This window comes from Poecilia mexicana, unplaced genomic scaffold, assembly GCF_051168715.1.
Source record: "Poecilia mexicana isolate PSO_F unplaced genomic scaffold, ASM5116871v1 scaffold_4, whole genome shotgun sequence".
NCBI lineage: Eukaryota > Metazoa > Chordata > Actinopteri > Cyprinodontiformes > Poeciliidae > Poecilia > Poecilia mexicana.
Genome location: NW_028263373.1, coordinates 21876620 through 21899438, shown reverse-complemented (window position 1 = coordinate 21899438; position 22819 = coordinate 21876620). Strand labels below are relative to the sequence as shown.

At 37.1% G+C, this 22819-nt stretch overlaps 1 protein-coding gene across 2 annotated transcripts in view; it reads left to right on the top strand.

Moving 5' to 3' along the window:
- The window catches only part of LOC106922731 (E3 ubiquitin-protein ligase rnf213-alpha-like), a 53684-nt gene that overhangs the window by 25585 nt on the left and 5280 nt on the right, over positions 1-22819 (top strand). For both annotated transcript variants that reach the window (XM_088005074.1, XM_088005075.1), the window contains 32 exons: positions 1018-4593; positions 5996-6126; positions 6322-6417; positions 6520-6641; positions 6838-6951; positions 7035-7084; positions 7486-7624; positions 8873-9011; positions 9202-9384; positions 10324-10442; positions 10559-10719; positions 11776-11979; positions 12221-12408; positions 13122-13242; positions 13463-13563; positions 13677-13856; positions 14299-14444; positions 14646-14748; positions 14998-15112; positions 15642-15846; positions 15933-16123; positions 16346-16468; positions 16588-16698; positions 16971-17213; positions 17448-17535; positions 17869-17903; positions 18073-18176; positions 19893-20046; positions 20628-20802; positions 21032-21120; positions 21781-22032; positions 22606-22735. In XM_088005074.1, coding sequence (XP_087861200.1) covers positions 1018-4593; positions 5996-6126; positions 6322-6417; positions 6520-6641; positions 6838-6951; positions 7035-7084; positions 7486-7624; positions 8873-9011; positions 9202-9384; positions 10324-10442; positions 10559-10719; positions 11776-11979; positions 12221-12408; positions 13122-13242; positions 13463-13563; positions 13677-13856; positions 14299-14444; positions 14646-14748; positions 14998-15112; positions 15642-15846; positions 15933-16123; positions 16346-16468; positions 16588-16698; positions 16971-17213; positions 17448-17535; positions 17869-17903; positions 18073-18176; positions 19893-20046; positions 20628-20802; positions 21032-21120; positions 21781-22032; positions 22606-22735 — 7888 coding nt within the window. The remainder of the gene's footprint in view (positions 1-1017; positions 4594-5995; positions 6127-6321; positions 6418-6519; positions 6642-6837; positions 6952-7034; positions 7085-7485; positions 7625-8872; positions 9012-9201; positions 9385-10323; positions 10443-10558; positions 10720-11775; positions 11980-12220; positions 12409-13121; positions 13243-13462; positions 13564-13676; positions 13857-14298; positions 14445-14645; positions 14749-14997; positions 15113-15641; positions 15847-15932; positions 16124-16345; positions 16469-16587; positions 16699-16970; positions 17214-17447; positions 17536-17868; positions 17904-18072; positions 18177-19892; positions 20047-20627; positions 20803-21031; positions 21121-21780; positions 22033-22605; positions 22736-22819) is intronic.

The following is a 22819-nucleotide window of genomic DNA, read 5'->3' as shown; positions in this document are numbered from 1 at the left end:
AAAAACTTTTCCCCCCCACATGTGTACATTTTTCTGTTTAAGTCAGTTAGGATTGCTAAAATCTTGGATTATTGCCAAAACAAAACAACCAGATTAAAGTTTTTTTGGTGTACTTGTATGACTAGGATTATACATTTTGGGATCCTTTCTCAAGCTTCTTACAAAAGTTTGCTAGAATTTTGGCCCAATTACGTGTTAAGACCCTATGTAAATGAGTCGGGTTGTAGGCCACCTGGCATCCATGCCTTTTTACTTCTGCTCACACACAGATTTTCTTAATTGCCTTTGTTGCCCTTAAAGGCTTTGACATACTTCATCTGAAGTTGCATATCGACTCTCATTGCTGAAGATGTGCAATGAATTTTGTTTACAGAGAGCTATCCTCCTGCCGAACTCAACACCAAGCCCTGGTTGAACTATTTCAACATAGCTCTGTGCGAAGAGTTATGTTAGATGTAATATGCTCAGACAGTAGTCCCTAGAAAAAATTTAAACCTAGGTCAAAAAATTTACCAGCTAGATGTCTAAATAAATAAATAAATAAACTTGGAGCCTGTTGTTGGACACAGCTTTTTTTTTAAGGTTTTGTTGGCTCTAGTGGCCTTTAATTAAAAGTAATACGCCAGGAAAGAGGGTAATGTGAGAGGGGGAAGACATGTGGCAGACGTCACCAGGCCGTGAATCGAACTAATCGGGACCAAGGCCTCAATATGTGGGTCGTGCTATGCCCCTACGCCACCACAGCACCTCCGGACACAGCTTTTAAAAATCTGTCTACTACACTTACCCAAAATAGAAAGTTTAATTTGCTTTCATGTCAGAAAGTAAGAAAAAAACATGTTTTTAGACAGTATATGAACATATTTGGTTTCAACTGTTTGTTGTACAAGCAGCTGCTGTATTTTGAAGTGTTAGCTTTAAGGAGAGTGAAGCATAGCTAATGTAACTGATGTTATTTACTGAATGAAAGTATTTGAATTGATGTTCACTTAAGTCCTTCTGTTTCTGTACCTTCAGGGACAAAAGGAAAACTTTGCGATCCCTGACGTTTTCCCAAAAGTGTTTTGTCGTCCTCCTAAAGAAGTCATGGCATTGGAAAAGCAAAAGGAGGAAAATTTTTCCACTGAAAACGATGACCCTCTTATGGATGATGAATGTTTTCGCAGTGAAGCTTTTCAGAGACCATACCAGTATCTCACACTTTTTCACAATAGTGAGAATCTTGATAACTTTACTTACAAGGGGATTGAAGGCTCTCATTCACATTGTCTTCAGATATTCTTGTTCTACTGTGGTGTCCTGGATCCTTCATGGGCAGAACTTTGTAACTTTGTGTGGTTTCTTAATCTTCAGTTGCAAGCTTGTGAAAATTCAGTCTTCTGCCATGTTGAGTTTGTTGGAGACACTCTTCAAGGGTTCAAAAACTTTGTGGTTGAGTTTATGATCTTGATGTCCAAAGACTTTGCAACACCGTCATTATGTATCACTGATGAGAGCCTTGGAAAAAGACAAACTGACCTGATTGGAGTAAATGAAACAGATTTGGCTCCATTCCTCATTCGAAAACGGTGGGAAGCTGAACCTCATCCATACATATTTTTTAATGATGACCACACATCCATGACGTTCATTGGATTTCATCTGAGGCTTAATGGCCGGAGAGGAGTTGATGCTATAAATCCATCAACAGGAAAAGTAATAAAGGAAAACATCATGACTCAAGAGCTGTACAGGGGGCTAATTCATCAAAGAGTCCCTTTTAATGTGGACTTTGATCAGCTGCCTAGAGCAGACAAGATTGAGCATCTGTGCAGTGTACTTGGGATCAAATGGCCAACTGATCCTGATGAAACTTACGAACTGACCACAGACAATATCCTCAAAATGATGGCAATACACATGCGATTTAGGTGTGGCATCCCAGTCATAATAATGGGTGAGACAGGATGTGGTAAGACAAGACTCATAAAGTTCATGTGTGAACTGCGAAGATGTGGAGCAGCAGCAGAGAACATGAAACTGGTCAAGGTTCATGGAGGAACAACGTCTAGAATAATTCATGATAAAGTGGTTGAAGCAGAAACTCTGGCAAAGACAAACAAGGAGAATCATGAATTTGACTCAGTTCTTTTCTTTGATGAGGCGAACACTACAGAAGCCATAAGCAGCATCAAGGAAATCATTTGTGATCATTCAGTTCAGGGAAAAAGCCTTGGCTCTCAGACAGGGCTACAGATTATTGCTGCATGCAACCCATACAGAAAACACACACCTGAAATGATTGAGAGGCTTGAGGCATCAGGATTAGGCTACAGAGTCCATGCTCAGGAAACACAAGAAAAGTTGGGCTCCATTCCTCTTCGCCAGCTTGTGTATCGTGTCCATGTGTTGCCACCTAGCTTGATGCCTCTTGTGTGGGATTTTGGGCAACTCAGTGATTCAGCAGAACAAATGTATATCAAGCAAATCGTGCAAAGGCAGGCAAAGGCCAATGTGATTGAGGAACGGCACATTCCAATGATATCTAAGGTGTTATCTTCATCACAACAGTTCATGAGGGAAAAGAAGGATGAATGTAGTTTTGTCAGTCTGAGAGATGTTGAACGTTGCATGCATGTATTTGTGTGGTTCCACAGGAATCACTCCATGTTTGCTGAAGATCTCAAAAAGTTAATACAGCAACAAACTAAAAGGAGAAACAAACCAAACTTTTCCCCTGCTAGTGACAGAGTGATCTGGTCACTCTTGATGGCAACCGGAGTTTGCTATCAGTCCTGCTTAGAGAGCAAAGACCAGTATCAGGAAACTATCAGTCGACTTCTAACACCTGAGTACAAACCATGGAGAATACAGCAGGAAATCCAACTCATGCAGGACCTTCTACTAAGTGGTGTACCCTTGGGAAAGACAATAGCCAGAAATGAAGCTTTGAAAGAGAACTTCTTTATGATGGTCCTTTGTGTTGAGCTAAGAATCCCCTTGTTTATTGTTGGGAAACCAGGGAGCTCCAAATCACTATCTAAAACCCTGGTAGCAGATGCTATGCAAGGCCCCACATCACACTCAGACCTGTTTAAGAGACTTAAGCAGATACATCTGGTGTCTTTCCAGTGCAGTCCCCATTCAACCCCTGAAGGAATCATCCACACGTTCAAACAATGTGCCCGATTTCAAGAGAGCAAAAATCTGGACGAATACATCTCTGTGGTCGTTCTTGATGAAATAGGGTTAGCTGAGGATTCCCCGAAAATGCCTTTGAAAACACTACACCCATTACTCGAAGAAGGATGTGTTGATGAAAAGCCACAGCCTCATCAGAGGGTTGGTTTTATTGGGATTTCCAACTGGGCACTGGACCCTGCCAAAATGAATCGTGGAATTTTTGTGTCCCGTGGTGATTTAAGCGAGACAGAACTCATCAAAAGTGCTGAAGGAATCTGTGCATCTGAAAGAAACATCCTTGAGAAGATAAAGAATCTCTTTCCGCCCTTTGCAAAAGCATATATAACAGTATGCAAAGAGGGCAAAGGCTTTTTTGGTCTACGGGACTTTTATAGTCTTATAAAGATGGTATTTTCCATCACAAAGACCTCAAATGAGCGCCCCACTGTCGATCAAATCGCTGGGGCAGTCCTGAGAAACTTCAGTGGAAGAGATGATGTTAAGGCGGCTGACATTTTCTTCACAGAACTTCAGCGTGACTTTTCCAATACAAGCATCAGTACCATTGACATGATCGAAGAAAGTATTTTTCCAGCTTGCCAAATGGAGGAAAATCGGTACCTTTTAATCCTTACTAAAAACTATGCAGCACTCCAGATACTTCAACAGATATTTTTGTCTCGTCAAGTCCATCCAGAGATCATCTTTGGGTCCAGCTTCCCAAAGGACCAGGAGTACATGCAGATTTGTAGAAACATCAATCGTGTCAAAGTTTGCATGGAGACCGGACAGACAGTTGTGCTTCTGAACCTACAGAATCTGTATGAAAGTCTGTATGATGCACTCAACCAATACTATGTGACTCTAGGGGGTCAGAAGTACGTTGATCTTGGATTAGGGACGCATCGTGTGAAATGCAGAGTTCATCCAAAGTTCAGGCTCATTGTCATTGAAGAAAAGGAAGTTGTTTATGAGCAGTTTCCAATCCCACTCATTAACAGACTGGAGAAACACTGTCTGGACATCAACACTGTCCTCAAAATGGAACAGCGGGAAATTGCAGAACAAATACAGACCTGGGTTAACAAATTTGTCTCAATACAGCATGACTGCTCCACAATCAAGAAGTATATTCCAGGAGATGTTTTCATTGGCTACCACTCAGACACATGCTCCTCTGTTGTCCTTCAAGTAACCGAGAATAAAGATATTGAACCAGATTATCAAGTCACTCTGAATAAAGTCAAAACTGTTATGCTCAACTGCGCAACTCCAGACTCAGTTGTTCGTTTGGACAAATCTCAACTCCCTGATGACGAAAGAGACCATTGGATGAAGGAATATGTCAAAGAGGACAAGCACAGGTCTCTGGGAGACTACATTGCATATCACATAAAACAGTCTGAACACTCACAAATGTCATTCACTGAGGTAATATTTTTAATATTTAAAATTTCATTTGTGTCATAGTTCGTTGTAACTTTTAATCAAAATTGTATTTGCATTTCTTTGTGTATCTACATTATTCTCAACCTTACTTCAGCCTTTTTAGACCTTATGGGGTTTTTGCTATAAGGCTTTCAAAAGTGTAGAGCCATCAATTTTTAACTGACATTAGATCAGTGGTGCCCAAAGTCGGTCCTCAAGGGCCGGCATCCTGCATATTTTAGTTCTCTCCCTGGTTTAACACATCTGGATCAAATGATGGATCACTAGGGGTGCATTCACACTGCAGCCTGAAGTGACCCAATTCCGATTTTTTGGCAATTCCGATTTTTTTGCCGGGGCTGTATGTGTTCTGCAGTGTGAACGGGCAAACGACCTGAAAGGGTCCTGCATGCGCAATAGCATCAGGGTTCTCAGTGTTCTGCCAACTGCCATAAAAAAAAGAAGTGCTCAGTGTTTGCAAAAGTAAACATGGATGCTAACGGTGGAGCATAGCTTACACATTTGAAGTTGTTGTCCGGCCGGAGCAGCATATTAACAATTCATATAATATAGTCCGTTGTGGTTGTTGTTTTTCTTCCCTCTTGCGTGTATCAGGACGCATCAGCTTGGCAGCTTGATGCTGTCAAGCTGCTATTTCTGTACAGTATTATTACTGTAGCCCTTTGTAGCCTTTTGAGATCAGAATATGAAAAGAGCACTTCAGGAGAATAGTGAGATTTGTTGAGAATCAGTGACGTTCAGTTCGGATGAATGCAACCTGAACGATAGGTCGCATTTGAATCAGATACCTAATGGATACGGGTCACATTCGAAAAAGAATCCGACCTGTGCTGTTCACACTGCCATGAAAAGATCGGATACAGGTCACATTACGTAAAAAAAAATCGGAATTGGGTCACTTCAGGCTGCAGTGTGAACGGACCCTAGAAGGCCTAAGAAGAACATAGACATGCTGAAAATGTTGTTACTACCACCAGGGAAAAAACTAAAACATGCAAGATGCCGACCCTCGAGGACCGACTTTGGGCACCACTGCATTAGATGGTTACTAAGACATTAAAGGCACATCTATCTTGTTGAATGATGGAGAAGATGTATCATGCCTTGTGTTCACCTGTAGTTTTGGACAATTAGCTTCAACTTGTTTATTTTCAAGATATTTACATCAAGTAAATTATTTTATTGTCAATGATAAATTGTTTTATTGAGGGAAATCTGGGGTGTAGTTTGAAATCTCCTCTTACAAAATGGTTCTAATATGAAGTTTTAATTCAATATCTGTAATGTAACATTTGAAATGATTCCTTTTACATTTCACATATTGTTTACACCCATTAAAGTCAATTACATAATTGCTATTGCTTTTATTTTCTATTTATTTTAGGTGACAACATTTTCCAGGCTGCTAACTGCAGCAGATGCTGAACAACTGCAAAATGAGATAAAATGTGATGCTGTCAAGCTGCTATTTCTGCTGCAATTTGAAACAGAGTACTCTTTCCTCAAAACAATCAGGTGTGTATCTTTTTTTCATCTCCTGAGATACAAAATTTTATTCAACGGAACAAGTAGATCCATTGAATAGAAAGTATAAAAAGAATATAAAAAACGTTTTTTTAAAACTTGTTATACTTTTATGGAATTGTCAAGTGATCTTTATAAATTGTAGTGTATGCTTTAACATCCATTATGAAAATGTCTTGGCATTAGGGAATTTCTTGGCTCAACACAAAAGAACAATGTGCTCATTGTCCAAACTGAGTTTGATGATGACTTTCAAAAAAGAAATATTCTCTCCTCAGCCAAGTAAGTGAAGACATCCAACAATCATGTTTTTGTATGAATTTATGGTAAATCATATTGTTTTGCTTTCTTGTTACACCTGTAAATAACCTTTGTACTTCTCAGGTACTCCTGCATCAATGAAATAAAAAAGGGCCTCACAACAGATGACACAAAGACATTTGTGTACTTTGTCACAAAGCTTCCTCGAATGGAAGGGGGGACCTCCTATATTGGATTTCAAGGCGGTTAGTCGTGATCTCATACGCAATTATGAACTATTCTATGTCATCAACAATTTTATAAGCTGCCTCCCCCAAAACATTAAAACGCTGTTACAACATTTTTTAAAGCACATTTTGTACAGTAAATTTGCATGTAGTACTATTCAAAAAGAAATGAAAAAATACTGTAAATATACTAATTGGAAGACGTTAATTTTAGGTCCTTGGACGTCTGTTCACATTGATGATCTCAGAAGATCAAGGGAGTTTGTTTCTGATGTTCATTCCTTGAAAAATATGCGCATTAGTGATCTCTTTGAAGACCCAGCCGAGCGTAAGATATATTACTATTACTTGACTAAGTATTATACAGTTTATTATAGACTAATAAATACACCTCTTATGTTTTTCATCCAGCCATGGAGACCGAAGATCAGTTTGGACAACCCCAAAATGACAACCTGGCTGTAAGTGAAATTCTCCACTCTAGCACAAATTAAAGTCAGTTTGCATAGAAAATAAATACTGTACTAGTCTGAGAGAGGTTGAAGTTTTATAACAGGACGATGAGACAAACAAAACAACAAACAAATGGAAACTCACAAAGACTTAAATTATTTGAAATTTAAGGTAAGTTATAAGTAAATAATTCTACCTGCCTGACATTTCTTCATTCACTTCATTCATACATTTATACTTCTACTCGTCATACTATTATTACTGTAGCCTTTTGTAGCCTTTTGAGATCAGAATATGAAAAGAGCACTATAAATATATTTTTTTTCTCATTGTTACTTAATTCTGTCATTTTAGTATTTAAAAACTATGCAATAAAAATAGTTTACTTATTTTAAACTTTTTTGTTCAGGCGTTGGGAGATGTATTTGATGCAACGGATCTAGTGAAGACCTGTGTTCAGACTGCCGTGGGTATGCTTCGAGACGTTGTTGACAGCGAGGAACTCGGCACAAGAAGAGTTGAGAACTTGCTAACACTTCTGGAGGAAAGTAAGAAACTCTTTTGGAAATAGTCAGTTTTTAAAATTATTTTTATTTCTACCCATTATTAAAAGTAATAAATTGTGGCTTAAAGTAAGTACAAATCTTTACTTATTTTAGCCAGTTACAAAATCTCCTTGTCCAAGGTATTTAAACCATGGAAAATATCAGTATCTATGATATTACTTATACCTTTAGGACAGCAGTGGGTTGAGTAGTTGTCTTGCAATCGAAGCGTTGGGGGTGCCTATCATTTGTCAGTGCACCAGTGCACAAGGCACTAAATCTCAAGCTGCCTACTGATCTGTGTTTTGCTGAACGAATGTGCGCCCATTTGTGAGTGTGATTAGGTGAATGTGTTTGTAGTGTAATTCACTTTGGTCAGTATGAGTAAAAAAGTGATACAGAAATTCAGTGCATTTACCATTTGTCTCTAAGCAGAAAGTTCCACTTTGATTAGATATCTGTTTTACAAGGGATATGTTCCAAATTAGCCAACAATAACACTCTTACTGTATCAAGAGTTACAAATTCGGCCTTCTACCACCTGAAGAACCTTTCCAGGAGTAGAGGACTTATGTCTCAACAGGATCCAGAGAAACTCATCCATGCGTTTATCTCTAGTCGCATTGATTACTGCGACAGCATCTTCACAGGTCTGCCCAAAAAACAGTCCTCCAGCTCCAGCTGCAGCTGATCCAGAACACTGCTGCTCGCGTTCTAACTAAAACCAGAAAGTTAGAGCACATAACACCAGTTCTAAAGTCCCTACACTGGCTCCCTGTAGCTCAGAGAATAGACTTTAAAATACTGTTAGTTTATAAATCACTGAACAGTTTAGCACCACAATACATTAAAGATCTGCTGCTGTTGTATCAACCTTCCAGATTGGTCTGCTCTGCATCCCCAGAACCAGAACCAAACAAGGAGAAGCAGCATTCAGCTTCTATGCACCACAAATCTGGAACAAACTTCTAGAAAACTGTAAAACAGCTGAAACACTGGGTGCCTTTAAATCTAGACTAAAAACTCAGGTGTTTAGAGTTGATTTTGAAACACAATCAATGAAACATTAATCAATAATCTGATGTGCAAAATGTAGTGTTGACTGTGTGACCTATAACTTTGTATTTTCCTGTTTGTATGATGGAAAGCACTTTGAAATGCCTTGTTGCTGAAAGATGTTATACAAATAAAATTTGATTTGATTTGATTATTGTCCTAAAAAGGTGTGGGGAAAATATTTTTGTTTTTTAGGTGTATTTGCAGATCTTGTGAGGAAGCATCTCCACTCCTTGTTAAAAGAGTATGAGGCCAACATCCTCAGTCCACCAAAAGACTGGGTCCTAAATCAAGCTTCTAATGTCAATGCCCTTCAAGAGGGGGGAACATTTGTGTAAGTCTCTCATCCATTCTTTTGATTTCTGATATTACAGTTATGATGTCTTCTTTAAAAGGAGTCAATAGGCCACCAGTCAGTAGCAGATTTAGTTTATAATGACATTTTGCATTCAATATGTAATATTTTCTGTTGTTGGTGACCCAGAGATTAACTGGGTTTCTGCTGACATAATTATTTCTTACAGACACACACTATGGAGGAAAATACAAGCAGTTGTGACTCCACTTCTAGCCAACTTGGTTTCAGTCGTTGACAAAGATTGCAATTTAGACCTGCTGCTGGATGAAGGGGAGGAGATGAAGAACCTATGGCTTCATATTTTTGGCAGCAAAGAAATGCTCAGTGTGCCCTATGCAAAAGAGATCAAGTAAGTAATTTTGACTTTGTTCAGATAATATCCTTCCAAATCAGAGCTTGACAAAAGATGCAGTGAATCTGTTCAGACACAGAATAACCTTTAATCTCTTTTTTGGTTTTGCAGAATCAGAATTGTTGTAGATTAAAGTTGTTTTGACTGCTTTTCTAAGCCTCTTTCACAAAATATTTTAATAACAAAACCACTAAAACTTGCTACCGTTAGTGCTATCTCTTTCATAAATTGTAAGTGGATACAGTAAAATTAAAATTAAAGTCGCCAATTCAGGACAGCATGAGGTGTGCTGCAATGGTCTCACCTCTACATGAAAACCCTTTGTTGGAAGTCAACATTTTGCAATCTTTTCAAAGCAAACTCAGTGTAGCAATTCTGGTTTTTGCAAAGCAAATGCTTAAATGCTTCTCATTGAAAATGAGTCTTGTTTGCATTTTTAAATCATGTGGACAGCTTGTCGCAAAAACCGTATGGCATCTCTAAATTACCTCCTCAAATTCTGCAGACTAGCTTGCACTTATACAAAAGCCATTAAATACAGACCTATGACTTCCTCACTCCTTCAGTGGGTTAATAGAGGTGGGTTGACTTCTACCCAGTCACAGCATTGGTTCTTGCTGCTGGTCATTTGCCATTTCATACTGGTGCTGTAAAAATAAATGTGTCTTGTCTAATAGTGCCGTGTACCAATCCCGCATACATTAAAACCAACTTGGAGACCTTTCTTACTTACTTGGACAACTAACAATTCAAAGCAATTTTCTATGTCCTGTTCATAGTTCATAGAATGTAGTTATTTCTTCTAAACAATTAAGCTGAATGTATAAACCTTTACATTTAATTCAAAAGGTATTGTGACCCCTGAAATTTGGAGGCTTTTTGTACATTTTGTACATTTAACCAGATATTCATTTTTTTTGTTTCTCTGACTTTCAGCATGCTAGTTGTGCAAAGCCACAACGTAGGTGGGAACACCATGCGCTGCCGCATGCCCTTCAGCTGGTGCATCAAAGACTTCCTGGATGAGCTCATGATGCAAGCATTTAGACATCAAAGTAAATAAACTTTGTGAAAATGATGTCAAGAAATGTCTGCTCTTTTCAAGTCATAATGAAACCTTTCTTTTCAGACTAACCTTTATCAAATAAATATTTTTACATTTTTCTTTCAGGTAATTCATTTCAGTATTTCCATGAGCTGTTCTTGAATACATCATTTGGCAAGTACATGGCTGAAAATGTGAATGAGCGACTGAAGAACGACCTTTTTGAGAGGTACCTTCAGGACTTTGTTTCCATGACCATGAAAGTGGCATCAGATGATGAGTTAGAGGTAAGGGTAACTAAAGGTCCCAACTTATTATATTAATATGTGGTTGTATTTATGTTAATGGAAATTTCCATCCAATGCTCAGATCTTTCAGAAAAGTTAAAGGGTAACATCTCAAATCCCATGTTGAAGCTGCCTCTGTGTCTTAGTCTTTAGAAAATGAAATTCCTTAAGTCAGAGGTTCCCAAACTGTGGGGCGCGCCCCCTGGGGGGGGGCGCCGTGTCATTGCAGGGGGGGCGCGGGAAGCCGTCTGGATGAAAAAAAAAAAACAAAACATGAACACTATGCGCTCAGTTTTTACCTTAGAATGGCCAACTCTCTGTTATTCCTATGTCAATTTGATACAGTAGAGGCTTCCACACTTCCCATATTTGTGTCCTCTGTCACTTTTATCAGCAGTTAAAACTGTTTAATCCGTTGTTAACATGTTGTAACCTGTTTTTCCGAGCCGCCTTTAAACGCAACATGAGCGCTACGAAGCTCGCGCTGGGTTTCCACCTGTGAAGGAGACCTGCTGCTGCTGTGCGGAGCTACGTAGGTTTGTGTTAGAATCACGGCAGCAAACCAGCAAAACGCAAAGAACTTTTCACAGTTTTTCCCTCCAAACTAACCAACTGAGTTGAGTAAAGCTGTTGGATGCAGGTAATGTTAGCTAAAAGATGACTAGCTAATGTCAATACAGAACCTTTCATTTTGCCCCCCAAAAAGTCGATGCCCCCCCCCGCGTCGTTTCAACCAGACAGCCATGGGGGGGGGGCAAGAAAATGTTTTGAAACCACTGGGGGGGGCACAGAAAAAAAAGTTTGGGAACCACTGCCTTAAGTGTTATGTGAATGAATGATTTATGTAAAAAGGTCATTTATTGGATAATATTGAAAATGATAATTAAATGGACCCATTTCATATTAAGACTTTTGCAAAAATCATAACAACATTGCCAGAAAATCAAACCAAATGTATCCAAATGTATTGAGATTTTTTTTACATTTCTGTGTCACTTTATTTACTTTACAGTTAAATGAAGCCATTATAAATCCACCTGTGCATTTTCTCCTCAGCTCTTGTGTCAAGCTCTGGCCAGCTGCATTGATGAAGTCCAGAGACAAAAACGAGATGCAGAAAAACTTACGTTCCTCCACGTCCACTTTGCCTTCTATTTCTACCGACAACGCCTTCAGAACCTCTCACGGATTATTTCCCTTCAACCTGAAATTGTTTCACCTTTACGAAGAAACCAACACAGAAGAAACTGTCCTGAAATGGTAACAGTATTTTAATTTATAAGCTAAGAAGGTCCAACCCCATTCTATAAATGTAATACCAAGACAAGGGGAGACATTGTGTATAAAAAAAAACTAAAGCTATTTTATTTTCTCTGCTTTGGGATTTCCTACACACATACAAGCTTAGTGAGTTAAACGAATGAATTCAAAATGCATGAAGATTGTAATAATGTAGTAAAACAAAGTACTGAGCAACTTCAATATTTTTGTTGTTTTTTAGGTTTTAGATGTTCTTGCAGCAAAGGCTTGTGTTGAGAACCTGGAACCCCAAAATTTAGACTCTGATGCTCTCTGCCGACAATGGATGAGGCAGGTGAAGAGGCTTCAGGTGTCTATGGAGCTGATTTTCTCTCAGTATAGCCTCCGTCAGTATGGAGATCGATGCAAGGGAGAACTCCATCCCATCAGGTATGAATTTCTTCCACAGGACTAGTAATAAAAGTTCAGTTATCCATAAGTCAAGAAATAAAAGAAATGGAGTTTCAAAGAGCAGCAAAAACTGTAGACTATGCAGTTTTTCAGTCTGCATAGCAAGAGAACAAGCAAGTTATTGAAACACTTCACAGTATTTCCATCCAAGTGGATCAAATGACCTAAGTTAAGTTCAACTACACTAGATTAGAATAGTAAAATTTTGTGTCAAAAAAGATTGCATAACATGGTCATAGTAGAAATAAGTGTTGCAGCTGAAATGTCTGGCATACATACATGCTTAGGAACAGCAATATCTCAAGAACATCAAAGCAGATCCAGTTTGTCACACATCAGGTCACTATTATACAATTTTAAAAAGCTAGTTAGTTAGTTTGAAGTGAATTTTGTGTAGCAAGCTGACAACACAACCTTATGCTCTGACATAGATAATAATCAAGGCCATTTTATATATTATTGCATCAGTTAATTAGTTTCAAAATCCATCCATGTGCTTGCATATCCTTGTCATAATATTGTTAATTTTCATGTGTTTTAGGGGCCATTAACCATTTATGAATAAGTGTGTCCTGGAATGTTCACAAATCAGTTGATATAAAATTATTACTCTTCAAGAAGAACTTATGTGAACCACACAAAAAAATGTATCTGTTGTTTTTGTACTATACGGAATATTTTCTGTTTTTTAGTAACGGCTGGAAACGTATTCACATCCTCGCGCTCTTTGTGGAACATCTGCTGCTGGGTTTTAAAAGTGAAGACCTTCAGCTCAAGGAAGTGGTCCTAAAACACATGGAAACCTTGAGCAAGGTGAGTAGATGCTTGGTGATTTTCAAAGTTAATCAGCAGTATGACATTTACTGTATTCATTCTTTATTCATTCATCTATAGTTGGAATCATTTCTTATTATAAATATTTCTGATAAATTACCTGAGCAGTTATTGCTTTTTCTTCATAGGCAACAGAAAAGTCAAAACTCCTGTAATCGTAAATATTGCTTTTGTATTGATTTTTTTTTTATCATTAAAGGTGCTCGAGAGAAACTCGGATGTAAAAGTCGCCAAGCCTTTCGAAGCTGTGATTAAAAACCTGAAGGCCTGTAAACAAGCAGCACTTGATCAGCTATTTAGGTAATTACTTCTTTTATATTCATTTAAAATATGTGGTGTGGAAATGTGACATATATTCTCCACAATAATTACATAGAATTGTATTTAGCTGACTTTAATCCAACTTCCTTAAGGTTTGGAGTTCACTGTGGGGTATGCGTGTCAGAGCCTGAGGAGCCTGTGGATTTGCCATGTCGTCACATGTTTTGCTTGACATGCATAGAAGAAAGTCTGGACACTGGAAATGCATCCTGTCCCACCTGTAGGCGAGATTTACCAGACGGCTTTCAGCCTTGTGTCTCTGAGGAAATACGGTCAGCACCGAACCCTTGAATAACAAAATAATAAGTTTATTGAAAATTACATTTCTTTTCTTTGTTTTTCACTTCTCTGATATGAGAAAGAATAATTACTGTCATGTAATAACTACAAAATTATTACATGACAGTTACATGATTGTATCTTCAAAGTGGAAAATCTCAGTAAAAATATTTTAATAAAAAAAGTTTATTGTTTCTTTAAATATAGTTTCTTGATAAAAGGATCTTGAATATTGAACTTCAGTTATTTCATCAGTACAATTAAAATAATATACTGAATTATGTTATTCACTCGCTCAAGTTCCACTATATGAATAAGAAATAGAGTTAAAGTAGTGTAGAGTTTAGATTGGGCCTAAAAAGGTTTTTGGCGAAATTTACTATATTTTATCTAGAAACAGTTTTTGGATTGCCCATAATTAATATGTTTTTGCAGGGCTTCCCTCAAGAAAAATGGAGATTTCAGACGACGCTGCAATGGTTTCTTCATTGATCTGCTTTCTGCCGTGTGCTTCAAAGACAACAAACCACCAAGCAAAGAAGTGATAACACACCTTTTGTCTTACCTGAGGATCGAGACAGGTATCATTTCTGAAACTTCTCCACAAGACATAATTTTACAAATTGTTTAATATTTTAATTTTTTAACCACCTACATTTGTCACATTGCAAAATGGTTCCAGATCTACATTTAACAAATCTGAGCTGCCCTATTACTCTTGATCAAAATGTAATTTTGTAATAAAGATGTCATGTCACCCATCTTGTTTCTTTTGGAAACAGAACATGAACAGGTCCAGACCAAAGACTTGTCACCTTTTGACGAGTCTCCTGATAAAAACCCTGTTGTGCGATCTGTAATCCTCAAACTACTGCTGAAGTTCAGGTAAATTAACTAAATGTTGTTTCACTGCAATATTTACATTATTTAGATTGATATGGTAATAGAGAAATTATGTTTGGGAGATCACAGCTGTTCTCCTGTTAGAGTGTGCAAATATAAGTTTTAAACATTGTTACTTTATTTTCAACAAGCTTTTTGGTTGGGGAAGTTTATACAAACTTTAGCTTCCCATTGATACTAACCACATTTTTATGAACTGCATTCAGCTATTGATTTACATATTTGTTTCAGCTTTGATGAAGTCCAGGAATATTTGCAGCAGCATTTGTCAACAGTGGAAGACAGCAAATTTGTGGATGAAGATGATAAATCAGAACTTTATGCCTTATACATCAACTGTTTAGAGGTAAAAACACCCCTATTTGTTTCATTAGGTACCTTGCAAAAGGATGTGTGTAAACTGTAATAAAAGTTTAGCAGGTTGAGATTTTCCACCAATTTTTTAGTCATAAGGCGTAGTGTGTAAGGCGTAGTCTTAGATGTACCCTTAGGTCACGGTAGAGAAATGTAACTTACTTGTTGTTTACACAACAAGTTTCTAGAACATTATCAGTTATTTGCATCACTTGTACACAAATTAATATAACTTAATATGTTAACTTAATTTATAAGTTAATATGTTATGTTAAAAATAAGATTTTTTTAAAAGGTATATTGCACATTAAATTTACAACTCCAGTTTTTTTTCTATAAGAAATGAAATAATAAACTAGGGTGATCTGGTTACTTAATGTTGCTTTCTGGAGTATTTAATGGTATTGGAAAAAAAAGGCTTCCTCGTAGACTTTGAATAACTGTTGCACCAAAAATGTCTAGCAGTTAATTATAAATTGAGGTTAAAATTAAAGTGAAATTCTTATGTAATTGTTTTGCAGGACGCCATGTGGGAGAAAATGTCTCTGGGAGGCAACAACGCTGAAGAGTTACAATTTTACGAGAAAGAAACAGAATTTCTTGGCTTGTGTTTGAGGGAAGCAGCTTCCATTTCAGAGACGGTGTCTATTCAACACCTGCAGCACATCGCTCAGCTGCGGATGATACTAACGATGGCTGCCCAGCTAATCAGTGACAAACTTTCTGGTGAGATATATATAATTTAACTAACAGTTTATCTAGTTTACTTGCAGGAATAAAAAAATATTTGTTAACTCACACTATTGTTTCAGCCAAAATTGGTCCAGATGAAGCAAATGATTTCCAGAACATGGTGATGAGGCTCTGTGAGGACAGTGGCAACGACTGGTACCGTGTTTACCTGATTCGTAAGATCAGTGAATTGCAGGGTGTGCAGCAAGTCCAATCTTTGGCTAAACAAACAGAGTTCAGTTGGCTTTTTCCAGAAGAGATCAAAAAACAGGTATGTACTTTTTACCAACTGAGAAACATTGATATAAAACCGTAATCCATATAATGACTGAGCATAACTCCAGTCTTACAGGGTGCAACAAGGTATTTGTTGAAAAGTGTTAGTGTGAAATGTTTATTTTTACCTACGGTGATGTGAAAACACTGAATGTGTAATTTCAAAATATGTCACATTTACAGTATGCATTTTGACCTCTGTTCATTGTGTAAACAGAATGAAGATGGAGGCCTGATGGACCAGTTTCTGATGTACGGTGACGAGTACAAAACCGTTAGAGATGCAGTTGCTAAGGCTTTAGTGGATGGTGACGTTGATCAGATAGAAGAAGTATTGGAGGTATGTTTTTATTTTCTAAATGTTTGTTTAGACTTCCTTAACCCAGGTTATGGATCAGATTTTTAAATAATCAATTGACATTATTTGATGTAGTTTCTTTTCTTTCTTTCTTCATTTAGGAATGCACAGCAACACGAAGAAACAGAACGGTGTTTGTCCTTCTGGCTCTCTTCCGAGAGGTTACCACTCTTTACAGATCTCCAAATGCGAGTCTCCATCCCACAGCTGAGGTGTGAATAGTCCTCACATATCCAATATGCACCCAAAGTATTCATGCAGTTAATTCATTTTTTCAAGTTACAAAAACTAACTCTGCATTAGGCCTAGGCAACAAATCCAAACACCTAGTTGTAAAATTCTATGTAAATCTGCCAAGAGTATGAATAATAACATGATCTTGTTTGTCATTAAGAAATGTACATCATGGTTTCATTTTTGCCATTCAGTTAATTTTTATTTATGTGTTGAACGGATGCTAAACATTTGTTTTTGTTTCTGGTAGACATATAAAGCGTTTGATGAGTTTATCGAAGGCTCAGATTATTTGAGTGATAAAGAAATGAGGGACTTTGCATCCGCCTTGATCAGCAACGAACTGGGAGGACTCTCTGTCCAGTCAGGCCACACTCCTGCAGACAGCATTGCCATTGAGCTGGCCGTCCATCTGGCCGTCATCCTGCTCACCACAAACAATGATCTGCTCTTGCCACTCAAGCAGCTTGGTTTGTTTCCTGATAACATGCAGGTATTTCACTTATTTTGTTGTTTTCTGTCCTGAATTTGTTATTCTCAGAGTGTCTGCTGCTGCTTCTTGTTTGGTCTGACGAATCTGGTCCTTATATGGATTTTAAAAAGTAATTTAGAACAATTTTTAAAAGCTGAATAAATGTTAAAGTCAAGTAACTTTTGTCAGTGGTCAGAAATTTAGGATAATTGTGACTATAATTACAACTGATCTTTATTGCTCTTCATCTTATAGGGAGCTTTTATACCCACAATGCCTGATGATATGGTAGCTATTGCTCAAGCAGCAATCCAACAAGATTATGGTGAACTCACCTGGTATGGTAAGTATCCATCTTTCATTGTACTTTTTGTTGAGTATTAATAAAACTCTGAGTAAGTTACATTTTTCTTGTGAGTTGGTATCAGAAAAACTAGATTGAAATAAACTATGCTTTTTCTAACCCCTTTGGAAATTATGTTGGTTTGGTTGTATATATATTTTTGATATAAAATCATTTTACAAAAATCTCAGTAAGATTAAATAAATTAAAATCAAATCAAACTGGGAAGCTTAGCTCATAGTTTAATAATATTACTATGGACAGGAATTCCCTCTTTTGCAGATCTTTACAGCAGTTTTTTGTTATTTTATTTTATTTATTTTTTTACCACAGTGTGTCGCAACAATCATCTATGCTTCGTTGATGAGGTAAGTCATATAATGCTGTTCTTTTATAACTGTGGTAGTTATGTTGAAATTTCGCCCTGACTGTACAGTATTTTTATTCTTTATTTTGGTTTTTATCTGGTTTTCGTAGTGTTTATAAGCAATAAGTGACTGAAAATATTTGCTTCCTTCTTTTTGCTGTTTACTACAGTGTGGCCTTCCTATGGAGAGAGGGAAATGTTTGGAGTGTGGCGAGGAGGTTGGAGGGGAAAATCATATAGCTGTGCAAGAATTTACACCAGTTCAGCTACAGCAGTAAGTGGGATTAGTTCTTATCATCATGTTTTTGTTACATGATTATCTAAGAAAATTCTGACGTCCTCAAACTATTTACACCAGTTAATCTACTGGCCTAAGAGACATTTGGAAATATTAATAGTCATTTGGGAAAGTCATTATTTAGTTAGATAACTAAAAATAACTTGTAGACAGTGATGGCATAGTTACTTTGAAAAAGTAACTGTAATCGGATTACTGACTATTCCTTGAAAAAGTAACTGTTAGATTACTGATTACTTGATTTGGAAAGTAACTAAGTTACATTAAAAGTAACTTTTTTAGTTACTTTCAGCAGCTGCTGACAACAACGCTCCACCACCTGTGAAAATTACATTGATCTTTGCCAATACTTAATTGTAAGTTATTTTATAATGGCAACATCAACAGTGTGTCTCCACTTATAAGAAAGAACTGAAGGTGAGATTGTTTAATGATTACAGCAGTACACAAAAACATCAGTAATTTGTGTGTTTTTGTGTGTTCCACTGTCTGAAAAACTCTAAGAAGGACTTTAAAGCCTCCATCCCTCCCCCAGCATCCAGGTTCTGTGTTACAGCCCTGCGTTTGTTGTCAGAGCGTAGCGCACAGAGGCTCCACAACTCAGATATCCTTCTGCACAGATTTGTGACACTTATCTTAATATTAATAATTATAATGGCGTTTAGTTGCACAACTCATTTGTGGCTGTTTTCATGTTTATTGCCCTGTTCATATTAGTCTTGAAGTTTGCAGTTTTCTGGAGCGCAACGCGAAACTCAACGTCATTCACAGCAAATATATTAACTTGACATTAACAAAAACACAGCGGGATGGATCATCCGGGAAATGATGGACAGGGAGAGTCTGACGTAAACGACCTGGATGACAGACAAATTCTGAGATTTATTATGAGTCTCTTCTTATTTCCAAGCCCAAATGAGTAACTTCACGTTCAAAAACGAGCCCCAAAAAGCACAACCCGCTTAAATTTGCAAATTACTTTAGAAACAAAACAAGCCCAAGTCCGATCATTATAAAGCCGCTTATAATGATCGGACTTGGCGACAGAAACCCAAAATAGTTCCTGTTTTTCCAGCAACGAAATGTGCATCTCATTTCTCCCTCCATTGTTTACATTTCTGTCGCTACTGATAATGCTGCATAAAAATGGCAGTCGGTAAATAAAATTGAATTACAAAAGACAGTAGTAACGCACAGTAATGCAAAGTGATTTTGTTAAGTAACTGTAGTCTGACTACTGGATTTCAAATAACAACGCGTTAGATTACTGAAACAAGTGGTCCAACATCACTGCTTGTAGATAAGCTGTAGTAGATCTAAAAACTAATCTGAGCTCCACTTCAACCATAATTTTCAATGCTCTTTGGAACCAGTAGCGCTGTCCATAACTCTTCAACACGCTCTCAGCTCCCAGCAAGATGCATTTAGTTCATTGTCCATGTTGGAGAGGATTTTATTATGGGTTGATTTAGTTGCCTCTGCGATGTACTCTGTGCATAAAGTTGAAAATGTCTTCTGCATATCTGCGCCAAGTAGATGTAATCTGTCAAAATGACAGATGGCCATCAGATTTTTCCATTATTTTTAAAACAAAAATGGTCAAATATGGAAAATATCCCATTTATATCTATATCTAATATAGATATAAATTTTGGTTGATAATTTCTGACTCCATTTTGCTTCTTTTTTTAGGGATCATACAAGACCTGGCCATATCCTTGGAGACCCTGAGAGAAGAAACAACCCAGATGCCCTGGACACCAAAAACATGTCTCTGACTCCGTTCACACTGGTCAGGCTGGTTACACATTTGGCCATGTTGCTCGGCACTTCAAAGAACTGTGAGGTAAGATGGAGAAAAATAGCCCTACAAATGTTCACACAGTGCCTTCCACAAGTAGGAAACTTACTGTTACTTTTCCTGCTATGTAGGATTTCACTTGTCTGTAAGTTCTACATGTGTAACTGATCATGTGATAAACAAACTTACTGAATTTTATGGTGACAAACTAAAATCAACAATAAGAGAACAGAGAAAAAAATGATTATGGTGAAATTTCTATTGAATGATCACTGAAAATAATTTATTTCTTTATGAAAGCTTAAAGAATCATGCAAGGGCATTATTCTTGGTTATAGCCGCTCATACAATTATTTCTTCTGCTCTAAACTACTGCAGAGTTGTGTTCCTACGGTGGAAGAAGTATATATATATATTATTTTTTTATTTTTATTTTTTGCAGTGAAATGAGGTTTAGTTTAGTTTTGCCTTTATAAAAAGCTTTGGCAAAAGTATCAAGGTTTAGACAAGTTTTCTGCCCAGTAATTTAGTAATTTATTGACTTCTATTGAAGTCATTTAGTTTTGTTTAGTTTAGCTAAAATGTCCAGCAAAATGTTTTAAAGTTTTTTTCTTTTTTTTTTTCAGTCCGTCCAGCAGATCATCCATCCACCTGTGGAAGATGTTGATCTTTTTCTCAGTCAGCACATAATGAAGGATATTGAGCAGCTGACGCAGGCGCTGGCGAAAGGAGCGGATGATGCTGTCACCACTGCCCACCTGATTCTCAAATCCCTTCAAGAACCAGTGCAGACCAACAACCGTAAGCAGTACACCAGTCATTATGTAACTGTTTAAGACATTATATGATTATCATAAATCACAAATACATGAGCTCCACCTGTAGTACTGACACCTGGGTGAAAAAGTGTGGACAACTTTCTTTTGTCTTTGTTCTCTTGGGTTTTTATTCTTGAATCACTTCATGATTCAACAATGAAAAAATTGTCTTTTAAAAGTTTTACTGATATGATCTGTTTTACTTCCCTCAGAAAACATTGATGCTCAACTTTCTACAAAAGCATCTAGAAACACCTGGGAGACGTCAGTGGCTACGGACATCATGACTCCCAAACTGAAGGTAAAGTCTCCACTTTTACTCACTTTTTCAATTAAACTCTGAATCATATATCAGCTAACTGACTTTGATTAGCTGATTAGCCAACCAGACTTATCGGCTGTGAAAAAATAAATTCATGCTATTAATTTAATCTACAAAATTAATTACACCTCTCCATTGTGGTAAAAACTGCAGTCATCACGGAGGAGGCAAAATTTATTAATTTAGGAAAATTAAGATTTCATTAAAATTGTAAAGAAAAAGCCATCCTAAGCTAACTGTAATAACAATTTGAAGATAAAGAAATGCATCACTTTAGGACAAATGTTTATTACCGGCAGAAAAATGCCGTTTTTGAACTAAATCACAAAATCCAGATGGCCAGCTAAAGTGGAGAAGAAAATCCAAACTTCAAAGGTTCATGCTATAACAGCAATCTTAAAAATGTTATGATGTACGGAGAGACTTTTCTCCTCATATTCTGAATATCAAACATCACAGGAATCCTATTGGTGGGTTTTTATATATCACTCAATCATTGCTTCCTTTTAAGAGACTTTCTGTTTGCAGTTCTTAATATTTTTAAGATATGTTGACATTTCCTGCAGACTTATGTTCAACTACAATGATCTGTTTCATTATTGTGACAAATATAACAACAACACTCATATTTGTGTCTAGATTCTTGATCAACTCCTGCAGGAAGCAAAGGGCCACATTGCAAATGATTCCCGTGTTTCTTCAAACTTCATCCTGAGAATCACTTTTGGCGACGACTGTAAGTTCCTCACATCGCTGCAGCAAACATCTGAGGTTCACAGTTCATCGGTGTGGAGCTGCAGGGAGAGGCTGTCATTGCTCAGCCTCACACACATCACAGAGTACAGAGACCTAAAAGAGGAGCTGCCGCTGCTCTGGAAGTTCCTGCAGAAGGTGAGTTTATACCAGAAACCGAGATTTAATCTGTCAGCTACACCACAAAAACACAATATAATATCTATAATAATATCTTAGTACACTTACACACAAAACTAACTTACAAGTTACTTTTCATCAAGATACAGGCGCTTGTTTTAAGTCAGTAGTTCCTTAATATTAATCACTAATTCCGCTAGCAGATTATTTCACTCAGGGAGAAATGTCCTGTTTCAAGTGAAATAATCTACCTGTGGAACCAGTACATTTTGATTAATATTAACCCCTTAAGGAATTATTGACTGAAAAAAGCTGCTATATCTTGCTGAAAAGTTACTTGTAAGTTAGTTTTGTCTTATTTCAAATTCTGAAATTACAGTTTAGGGATTTTGGCAATTCACAATCATTTTAACGTAGTTTGGATTGCAGCTTTAGTGTCTCCTTTATTTTGTTGTGAATAAAGAGAACATGCTAATTAATTAGAAAAACAGTCTTCTGATGAAAACAGTCATTTTGACAGCAAGTTCTAAGATTAAAATTAGAAATGACCAAGGATAAAGGTATAACTAGAACCACTTTTTGTTCTTTCAGGAGACAGAATATCGTCAAATTATGTTTCTGCCAGATATCGTAACGTTGCAGAACCGTTTGGTGAAAAAGTACCAGAACGCCTCTGAACAGATTGATGGCTCCATTTCTGATTTCTTACAAAATCAGAAAGGTAATTTTAAATATTATAGAGCAAATCTTTTAATAATACTCAGTTGTACATAGTAATTTATTGAGCAGCTGTCTTTAAATCTTA